Source organism: Eremomyces bilateralis (assembly GCF_010015585.1).
Source record: "Eremomyces bilateralis CBS 781.70 unplaced genomic scaffold P152scaffold_27, whole genome shotgun sequence".
NCBI classification, from domain to species: Eukaryota; Fungi; Ascomycota; class Dothideomycetes; order Eremomycetales; family Eremomycetaceae; genus Eremomyces; species Eremomyces bilateralis.
In genome coordinates, this window is record NW_022985093.1 from 1 (window position 1) to 11,063 (window position 11,063).

General features: G+C 47.7%; 2 protein-coding genes across 2 annotated transcripts; one reads left to right on the top strand and one right to left on the bottom strand.

The window, feature by feature from the left end:
- Nucleotides 1-810: 810 nt before the first annotated feature.
- Nucleotides 811-2,085, bottom strand: P152DRAFT_476664 (uncharacterized protein; the record flags this gene model as incomplete). Its single annotated transcript, XM_033681528.1, has 5 exons — nt 811-1,134; nt 1,199-1,527; nt 1,579-1,776; nt 1,831-1,955; nt 2,006-2,085. The coding sequence occupies 5 exons, from the start codon at nt 2,083-2,085 to the stop codon at nt 811-813; spliced, it is 1,056 nt and encodes a 351-aa protein (XP_033530720.1).
- A 5,580-nt stretch (nt 2,086-7,665) lies between these two features.
- P152DRAFT_461734 (putative major facilitator superfamily transporter) lies at nt 7,666-10,280 on the top strand. The gene is made up of 7 exons (XM_033680191.1): nt 7,666-8,247; nt 8,313-8,613; nt 8,665-8,808; nt 8,867-9,013; nt 9,059-9,258; nt 9,313-9,510; nt 9,572-10,280. Exons 1-7 carry the CDS (start codon nt 8,019-8,021, stop codon nt 10,108-10,110), a joined length of 1,758 nt encoding a protein of 585 aa, XP_033530721.1. The 5' UTR covers nt 7,666-8,018; the 3' UTR covers nt 10,111-10,280.
- The last annotated feature ends 783 nt before the right edge of the window (nt 10,281-11,063 follow it).

An 11,063-nucleotide genomic window follows, 5' to 3' on the forward strand; every position in this document is an offset into this window, starting at 1 on the left:
AAGATACTGTCGCATTAGATGACTACGAAGCTCAGACGGGCCGAAACATTGCTTCCGAAGCGTTAAGGGCAGGAGATAGACGGCCTCCTTAAAAGGGAGGAGAGACCTTTTATGACAGTCTTGGGCTTCGCCCAGTCTGTGTGTTGTGGCCTTGCGGCCTAAGGCAGAAGGGATGGGTAGACCGTTTGCCCATAGATGTAAATAGCAGATCGCAGTAAGAGAGATCTTCTCCTTCTCTCTTTAGCAATTCAACAGCGTTACCAGCTTACCAAATCCTTCGTGGTTTGGGCCCATGACACCATTTCGGTTTTTCGTTCCATGCGTCCCATCCTTCATATTGTACTCGGTACATAATACAGCCCTTCTATCCTATCGCTTTGTCCTTCCTTCTATTATCGATTCTACAGTCTACTACCTTTTTTACTTCGTAGTCTGCCCGAGTTCCGTCGTTATTTTGGTTTTCGGCTTCTGCTCTTAGAGGTCGTTAGCCATCGAATAGCTTGCTATCATCGAGTCGGAGTAGCTACGGGTAAAATATAGGGTAGACTCCTTCGAGGGCGTTCGATAAGAGGTCCAGTTTATAAGTAAAGTAATCGATCGCTCGAGTAATCTGGAACGGCCTAATATTCTTTAAATCGAGTGATTTCGAAGGTCGAGCTGAGTTAAGGTACCGAGTGTCTAAGTAGACCCAATCACCTACTTTGAACTGCGGAGCCCCCATTCAAGCTAAACAGGAGCACACTTTACCCTCACCCTAATATATCTTTGTCTATTGCGGGAAGTTAAGATAGCCTTTGTTTCTGACACTCGTTAAGATTTATATCCTTGGGTAGCATTCTTAAACGCAAGAATATCCCCTTTAACCGCCTCTATGGCCTCATTGCTCTCCTTAAACACCCCAGCACCTATCTGCGCGTACGTTTTCATTGTGTCAGAGTCGGCCTGATACCCGGGCCATGCGGTATTGATATACGTTGCCAGTTTTAGAGCCGGCCTCTCAATTTTTCTGATCAAGTCCTGATATATGACCTCAAGCTCCGGTGGATATGCACCGGTTTGTTCACGGGTTACTGTAGGACGGGGACCGGTCGGCGCGGCGTATTTTCCATCATACAAGGGTGGACCTGGCGGGACCTTTCGGAGATGTTAGTCGGTGTAGCAGGGACGAAAAGACTGGGGTATGAAAAAGGCGCCACACGAATTTGCTATTCTCCTCCGTGAAGCCCTCCGTACTGTTTAAGTACGTCGCGGCAGGCGCGAAGGTGAAGCTCGGGTCTGTACCCTTGTATGGTCCTGGGAAAGTCACCCCCTCCGGGTTGGCGGTGCCGGATCCCGTGATCTCGATGCTAAAACAGTACGGGTAGATTTGGATCTGCTCCTTCAGATCATGGGACATGAGCTCCTTCATATTGCCATGAAGGGCGATGAGCTCGGCGCGGAGGATGTAAGTACCCGGTGCAATGTCGCTAGGGAGTCGGAGCTTGTACATATCGCCTTCGTCGTTGGCGAGCTGGTTTGCCCATTTATCTAATGACTCTGCTTAGTGCCTGAGCGGTATATGTGAGAAGCGTTACATACCAGCGGTAGCATCAAATCCCTTCTCGTAGATCTTAAAGAACTTGATATCATTTGGCGAGGTTTCCGGCGTGGGAAGACGGCCCAAATACGCAACCCCTGGGCCCCAGTGCATGCGTGTGATCGGCGTCCAGAGGAGGATCACCTCCGCGCCAGCACGAGCAATTGCCTTCAGCGCTGGTGCTATGGCATTCTTACGGCCTAAAGAACGGTTAGTTCCCGGCGACGTTGCTATATCTTGCTATATGCGCTTACAGGCAATGTCCGGGCTCGAGAAGTCCGTGACAGGATTAAATGTGGGGGGGACTACATCGTAGGTCCATCCGATGCGTTTAACCGGACCGACAAGATGGTCAATACGCTCGTCGAAGGGATGGTAGCTTCAGTAGAGTCAGCGAGTGCAAGTGATACAGTAGTGAGGAAGATTTACGCGTTTCCATCGATGACAATATTCTTAATGGTCGTATGGGCGCACACAGCGCCGACGAAGAGCAATAGTGAAAGTCTCATGATGATCTGTCAACTCGAAGGACTCAAGAATACTCCAAAGCCGATCTCGAAACGAGATTTGGAGTGGTTATAAGTATCTCTAGAAGCCATGCCGAAGCTCTTCCACGTCCAATTTCAGCATATGAAGCGGATAATACTGTCTTGCCAATGTGAACGGCATCGGTACAATCGGAGCCATCTCTCTATTGAGCTTTTACAAGTCACCGCATCAGCCCACGGGGTAGTACTATGACATTCTTGATGCTTCTTAGAAGTTTGGATATTGGCAATATAATGCTCGAAAGGGTAGGATCCGCCTAGAAGCCCAATATTAGTTGCCGTACGAGGAATACGAATAACTCTCCCCTGCAAGCTAGGTGAGGACGAGGTTCACCACTCCAGTTAATTGATTGTACCTGTCACAGAATATCTGTGTTTCTTGGCGTTTCAGCACGGCTTCATTATTACCGTACATATTTGATTATATACCCCTCTTTCTTTCGGTTTTTAGGGAATATATCATCATCGTAAACCATATAAAATAGTTCCAGGAACAGCCTGTTTTCGTACGATTCCTGCTCTTCAGGATCAATATCAATCTATCTGCGTTTTTGGCCTCTAATGTTATGGTCCCAGGCCTGCGGCCTGTTCCCTTGGTTGTGGCTGAAGACGTGGCTGGTGGATTATATCAGAGAAGCAAACAAACATGGTAACACAGCATTAGGGATTGGAGAGGTGTTGATCGTTTTGGCTGTTATGGGTTGAAACCCTTGGTTGACTAAGGCTGGGAGCCTAAGCCTGATTAGGTTAAAGGTTGATTCAGAGTCCAAACCTCTTCGATGTAAACGAGAAGGCTTCCCCTTCTTGTTCTCTTCTTTAGCTTAATCTAGAATACCTTTGGCTATGTGTATGTTGTGTGCATCCAGCTACCGTGCCGTAACATTGGCGTGTCAATCAATCACGGAAACAATAGGATACCTGTTCAGAGGCAGTGAGATGCTTGTATTCGGTCAGAAGTACATAGTTTACCTTGACGGGTATATATACCCAGGCTTATGTAATCTTATGTAATCTACAAGGTGCGGTGTGTGAGATAAATAGCGGTTTCGCTCAATCAGGTGATTACTGCAGCGACACAGTGGGAAAACACCGTTAGATTCCAAAAGAGCGTAGATAGATTAACCTTGATCCTGAAGAGTCGGATCCTACGAAAACAGGCTGTTCCTGCAGCTATTTTATATGCTTTACAATGGTGATCTTTTCCCTAAGAAGGGAAAGAATAGGGGTATAGAATCGAATACGGAATGAATCCGTGGGAAAACGCCAAGAAACACAGATATTCTGTGACACGGTGACTACGTAATAGCCGCGGATTGTGACAGTCTTGGGCTTCGCCCAGTCTGTGTGTTGTGGCCTTGCGGCCTAAGGCAGAAGGCTGAGGGATCGGTAGACCGTTTGCCCACAGATGTAAATAGCAGATCGCAGTGAGAGAGATCTTCTCCTTCTCTCTTTAGCAATTCAACAGCGTTACCAGCTTACCAAATCCTTCGTGGTTTGGGCCCATGACACGGATTTCCGATACACCCCCCTAGATCTAGAAAAGATTTGTATATCACAACCGTATCGCGGAGTTATCCTTCTGAATCAGTTATGTTCGTTTCAGTGATGGATATGATTATATCTCGTGGGATTATAATGAGATGCTGGATAGATCGCATATTCAGGTGCTCGAGGAATTTCCGGTGGTTCTAAGGGGAGAGTATCTTGATAAGTCCGTCGTGATATTTGGTGTACAATATGATCCTTAGTTATCAATTTATGAACTACCTGGAAAGGTGGGAAGTCTGCAGGATATATACTCCGCACCCAGATGCGGTTGACTAATCACCCCTTCAACAATCCTCTCCCCCATTTTACCTCAGACGTGCTTAGAGCGGAGCATAAGGATGTCGAGCCAACTCGACTCGAATTTCATCTGGGAGCAGCCATGATCCAGGCGGCTTGAAAGACCAAACTTTCGGTTCCATCTTTCGTATGAAAAATCTACGCGCCAGTTTGGTCTACTAACAATCGAGTCAATAAAGCGTGGATAAAGAGCTCCCGGCACGAGAAGATATGCTCTATGGCTTGTTCATCCGCTGCCCGTAGCCGTGAAATGAATTAAAACAGCTTGGTGGTAATATGAGGTAAGTCCATGCTAACAGTCGTCTCCAGGGATTGAATATTTTGTCTAATCAAGGGCTCCGTATAATCCAGACACCCGCTTGATGCGACAGTCGGAGGCTCGCATGTTAGGATGTCCATTTGGGCGACGCGTGTTGGATTTCGGCTTCTAATTGACTGGTATTGATGGTCTGATGGCGATTCCGAGCGCCTCTAAGTGTCATGGGCCCAAACCACGAAGGATTTGATAAGCTGGTAACGCTGTTGAATTGCTAAAGAGAGGAGAAGAAGATCTCTCTCACTGCGATCTGCTATTTACATCTGTGGGCAAACGGCCTACCCATCCCTTCTGCCTTAGGCCGCAAGGCCACAACACACAGACTGGGCGAAGCCCAAGCCTGTCACATTAAGGGAGAATTTCTGACGAGTGACCCTACTCCACTCCACCACAATATAATCTGAGGCGGAAAAAATATTATGAGAAGGACAATGTGCATTAGCATAATGTATTTGATGGATTTTTTAGCATACTAGGCCACTTGTTGTGAGTATTGAGCTGCTTCTGCACGACACGCCGGACGCCCATACAAATCGTTTCGGTCCTTTTACCCCAACATTATAAGTTCATTTCGATTTGTATATAAGTAAAACTAGATTCAAAAGATAGCCAGTAACCAAGATATATTGTCGAACATAAGCGCACTTTTGCTGAAGCCTCACGTTGGGAGTAGAGACCGAATTGGACACTTTTTTTTTGGAAAAGGTAGTTAACGCTAACTAACTAGTTAGTTAGATCACTAACGTATTCCACAAGCGAGCGGCCCATACAGGCGAGCGGCCCACCCCATTTTACTAGTAAATTCGATAAAATTCGATATCAATATCTCAGCAACCATTGGATAATATAGTCTGAAAACTTAGAATTAGGTTTTCCTATCCATTTCTAGCTTACTATTGAAATCTTAGAGCTTTATCTTTTATAGTTATAAAGATATAGAGATTTGGTCTCTAAATCTTGCCAAGAAGTAGGCATCTCTATACCTGTAAAAGCTAGGGTTTTAAGATTTCAATAGTAAGCTAGAAATGGCTAGGAAAACCTAATTCTAAGTTTTCAGACTATATTATCCAGTGGTTGTTGAGATATTGATATCGAATTTTATCGAATTTACTAGTAAAATGGGGTGGGCCGCTCGCCTGTATGGGCCGCTCGCTTGTGGAATACGTTAACTAACGTAATCCACCAGCGAGTCGCCCAAACCACCGAGTCGCCCACCTCAACCGTGGCCCACTACCGTAACCTGAATATCTCAACAACTACTGAAGCAATTTATTAATTAGGAAGTAGGCTAGGATCTACGTTTTCTGTTATAGCTAATTGAGGCATTGAACAGGTCTCAACTCGATGTCCTGGCTCGCGACAGCGTCCGCAACGTCGCTGGCGCCTTCCAGGAGCGTCACTAGAAGCACCATTTTGACTGATTATATCTTGATCCCGGCGTTGTTCAACTAATTGAAGCCCATCAGTAATTGAGCGCGTGTCAGCGCCCTTAAGCACCTTTTTTTTGCGTTGTTTGCGCTTTGATAGCGTCTCGTTTGCCTTCCGAAGCTTTCCTATCTCGACCTCCATGATTGAAGCTCCGTGCGCGACCATTTGAACACCCTTTTCAAGGCTTGAAAAGCTTTCTAAAAGCGGTGTTGGGGAGGTATTTTGATCTCTTTGAAGGCGCTGTCGTATGTACTCTGTTTGGGACCCTATTTCAGCGACGTTGCGTGGTGTTTGCGACTCCCATTGAGTGGTCTCTGGTAATGGCGTCGGGGTCCGTAATCGGACATCAAGCTTTGAAATAACAGCTTCTGGATCGAAAGGCATTAATCCTGCGCCTCTGAAGGCGCCCTGGATATTCTCCGTAGCAATTGCTTTTTCGAAGGCGGTCTTGAAAGCAGGTAAAAAGTCCTCTTTCGTGATGTGGTTGATGCGGCACCGGATAAAGTCCTCAATCTCCTTGCTATACGCGCGCTTTAATGGCCCAAAACAGCCAACGTCGAGGGGTTGTAGCAAATGAGATGAATGCGAAGGCATGCAGAGAGTAATGATCTTCTGGTCCTTGCAGAAATCCTGGAATTGGATAGTGTCATGGCTGTTATGGCCATCCATAATCAGAAGCCGATAGGCGCCAGTCGTACGGTCTTCTGTGAAGCGATTAAAATGCTTTAACCACTCAAATCCATGCTCAAGGGACGTCCAGCCCTTCTCGCTAACTGATAGAACCCAATCAGACCTATCCGCAATCGCCTCGTACCAGGTATTGTAATGTCGAGCGCCTTTGAAGATGATGAAGGGTGGGACAACCCAACCTTGCGCGCTGGCAGCAATGATCGATGTCACCCATTCTGTATTGCCTGGCTGCAAGGTTTTTGGAGCCTGACGTCGTTCGGTACCCGTGATGACCATGCGCGTCCCGATTACGCCCATTTGAAAGCCAACTTCATCAAAGTTGTATGTATCTTCATCCAGGATACCGTATTTTGCCTTCACGTTGCGTACGAGGCGAAACCACGCGCCAATAATCTCTGGATCTTCGTTCAGGGCTCTTTTATAGTCGTACTTTCGATTAACACGTGTTTTGAGCTCTGGAACGCGTTGTACGAATCTTGAAGGCCAATTGATACCAACGTGAGCCTGACCGCGATCGCTGAGTAGCTTGTTGGCTATATCTCGCAACATATCGTAATTGAGCTGAAATCCGCGCGCGTCGACATCGAGGCAGTAGTCGATAATCACCCTTTCTTCCATATTTGAGAGCTTTTTCGAATTCGGGACACAATCGCTTCGTGCAGTCATTCCGTTGCGGCGGTCACGTAAGGTACTCCACGGGACGTTGTAAGCTTTTGCAGCTTCTCGAATTGATTGAACTTGGTCTTGTTCGATAGTCTGGATGGCTAGGTTCATTCTAGCTTCATTTGAAGGTAATTGAGGGCGCTGTTGTTGAGACATTGCGAAAAAACCGTGATGATCGCTGTTATGGAGATGAGGTGGGCGACTCGGTGGTTTGGGCGACTCGCTGGTGGATTACGTTAGTTAACTAACTAACTTAGCGTAGTAGCGCTACATCAGCAAGGATGTAAATGGACCTTGGAAGGCTTTGAATATTTTGCTTGGAACAACCGAACCAGTTGCCTTGGGAGCGTTGACTCCGGAGCATTGTCTTGGGACCGTTCCCTCTGGGAGCTCGACTCTGCGCTTCAATCCGACCAGTCCTCATGGTCCGCATCGATTGACCACTGGACCTCAGTCAGGGGTTAGTGATGTAGTTATTGCATATTTGCTGTCCGGTGGGCCCGACATCTCCACATTACCCCAGATAATTATCCAGTCTTATTTACGGGTCCATTCAGTTCACTTGTTCGGTCCGCTCCAGATCTCCACTCTCCGCGTGCGCATCTCTACTCCCTATTACCCCAGGTTCCACTCTAACCGGGGATATCTACGATATCCTTAATGGTAGTACTTCTCCGCACTTACGGCAGACCCCTCAATAATGCGGGGTATAGTGGACGTCTGGGAGATCGTAGGTACTGGTATCTCGGGTGATAATAGACATCTCTACTATGGATTTACCCCAAATGTCTATAACCCGAGATACCGACATCTACGATCTCCCGGGTGTCGATGTACCCCGCATAATTGAGGGGCACACTGTGGTTGCGGAGAAGTACAGATAATCATTTGATTGACCTTGTTTCGAAGTCTCGAAGTGCGATCTTTTCACCACAGTCAGTCCGATTCTAACATGGCCAACATAAAGGAGAAAACGATTGATCCTGAGCGTGGTGATGTGAACGAGGCCACAAGCGACGAAGATGTGCAGCAGCTTGAATACGTCGACACCAATGGCGATGATCTCGCCTCAGTCGACGTTCAGAACAAGAACGCCGTGAAAGGTGACGACTCGGATGGAAAGGTGGATTGGAATTGGAGGCAGCGTATTGCTGTTATGTGCCTGGTTGGCTTGTACACAGGTGAGCGGATGGACCTCTTCTAATTTGAAGTGTTACATTTCCCATGCTTACCAGAATTCAAACAGGGTCTCAGATTCCGGTCTACTTTACTGCCGGTCCTTTGACTTTCATAACTGCTGAACTCGGCGGTACGGCATCTGCAGCATGGCTGCCTGTCTCTTATGGTCTGGCTCTTGCAGCCGTTGTTCCTATCTGTGGCTATTTCCAAGACCTCCTCGGTCGCCGCTATGTCTGCCTTCTTGGGGGTTGTCTGTTGATTATCGGATGCATTGTTATGGGAACAGCACATAAGTTCAGAGATGGTCTTGTCGGCATGGTGCTCTGTGGCAGTGGTGCTGCTATTGGGGAGATGACCGCGCTCGCTGGGTTAGTGAAACTAAACGGGTTACTAGCGAGTACTGACTAAGGATGCTTCAGAACCTCTGAACTCGTGCCTGTGAAACGCCGTCCGATCTACGTCGCTATTTTGACTGTCGTCACCCTCCCGTTCATCCCGAGTGTTTTGGAGTCACAGTTGCTGGCAAAATATTACACCTGGCGCTGGGGCTACTGGATCTGTCTGTAAGTGATTCTTATGCTTACCTCAACCCCAGTATGATCTAATAGGCCCAAACAAAAGGATTTGGAACGCTATCTGCTTCGTGGGGCTCTTGTTTACCTACTTCCCCGTGACACAAACTCGAGCTCGCTCCAAGGATGTGAAAAGAATTTTCACCAAAATCGATTATCCTGGCATCATTCTCTCACTTACGGGGACAACCCTATTGTAAGTCGCCGATGTCTGTTCAGGATGCGGACTAACCAGTCATAGTCTTGTTGCTCTTCAAGCTGGGGGTTACACCCATTCCTGGACGAGTGCTTATGTCCTTTGCCAACTCCTTATCGGCATCGTCCTGATGGTTTGTTTCGTCATATGGGAGTGGAAGTATGCCCGATACCCCATGGTCCCACCTGAACTATTTAAGGGGCAAAGAATCGTGACTGTGGCATATTTGGTTTCTGCGGTGGGAGGTATGTTTGCTACGTACTCACCATAAAGAAGAATGACTAATATTTGCTATCCAGGCATCAATTTTGCCTCCCTAGTCAACCTTCTACCCACAGAATTTAGCACAGTTTACGACTCCGATCCTGTTCAAGTCGGACTCAAAGGATTGTCTACAGGCGGGGCCATCCTGGTCGGGGCATTCATTGGAAATCTTCTACTTCACAGGCTGATACGCTGGACGAGAGAAGTGGTTTTGTTTTACCTGGTATTGATGAGTAAGTTAGTTCTGCTTGTCCATTCAATAAGGAAAACAAGCTCACGGAGCTCACGAATCAGCCGCATTCACGGGCGCCTTCTCGATCGCCAATCCAGACAATGCGAAAATGTCAGTCGCTTTTGCCACTCTAGGCGGCTTCGGTGTTGGCGGCATTATCGCACCCGTGGCCACTATTGCCATGATGGCATGCCCCGATACGCTTATCGCCACCTGTGCAGCCCTCTCACTCTGCGTACGCGCCCTTGGGGGCGCCATGGGCTATGCAATCTACTTCAATGTCTTCAACAGCAAACTCAAAACGGCCCTACCAGCACGGGTCGCTGAATACGCTCTAGCGGCAGGACTACCAGTTTCGAACACCGCAACCTTTGTGGAAACGTTTCTTACAGTGCCCCATCAAGTGTCGACTATCCCTGGCGTCACACCTGAGATCATTCAGGCAGCTATAATAGGCAGTAGGTGGGGATACTCGGACGCATTTCGCTGGGTTTGGATCAGCAGTATCCCCTTTGGAGTCTGTGCGATAATTGTCGCCTGCTTCCTGCCAAATTTGGCAAAGCACTCCACTAACAGAATCGCCGCGAAGATAGCACATTAGCCTATACTGGTGAATTTAGCCAGGATGGCAGGGGTCTTGTCGAACGTCGTCAGAAAACATTCTCTGTCGGACATGTAGGTAACCTGGTATCTTTGAATAGGGAAATCTAAGTTCATCGCCAAAACATGCACAGAGCGACTTCCTGTCGCATTTCGCTGGGAGGATGATTAAGCACGATCGCTGCTTAAGCTCAGTTACTGTAGGGCAGTGAAAGGAATGTTAGGTGGCAGTAGAAACCAACAGGGGCATCTTGTGACACGTCCGTTGATCAATCATTCCATTGAATAATACTAGCACTGCATTCACACATATGGTATGTCACGGGTGCAGCTCTGCCCGTACGTAGAATCTCGCAGTGGATGAGTTGTGTGGATGTCCTTCGGAGCCCCCAAGTGTTCTGGGAAAAGACCTCACGACTATGGACGATAGAGCAAGGCTTCGACGCTGTGTGCCCCTGGAAGGCCTGAATACTATGTAGGGAGCCCTTATAGAAATGGCGAAGGACGGTGGGATGGAAGAGGTTGTGGCTCTCATGAAACCACGGACAGCTCCTGTCGAGCGGAGGGGGGCGATACGCATGCGCCCAATTCCAACCACGGATAACGACGATAGTGTGTGGGTGTAACACAAGGCTGGTCCAGCACATTATATAAGTTCGAACCCCTGCCTGTTGGCCAACCACCTACTTGGCCAGTATCACCATCTTAGCCACCATCATGAAAACCGTGACATCTCTACCACCACGTAATTATATTGAAAATTCAAACCATAGGACTATTGTACAGCATCTTGGGGAGCGTCTGGTATAGTTTCAGCCACGGGAATACTCTGTTCTAGTATAGTATTTGCCTCCAGAAGCCGTACAGCCTCTTGCGCTACTTTGATCTCTTTAATCTGTGCGAACTTAACATTGGGATCTATCCGAACCTTCTTCTTGCGTTTTGGGGCTGAGG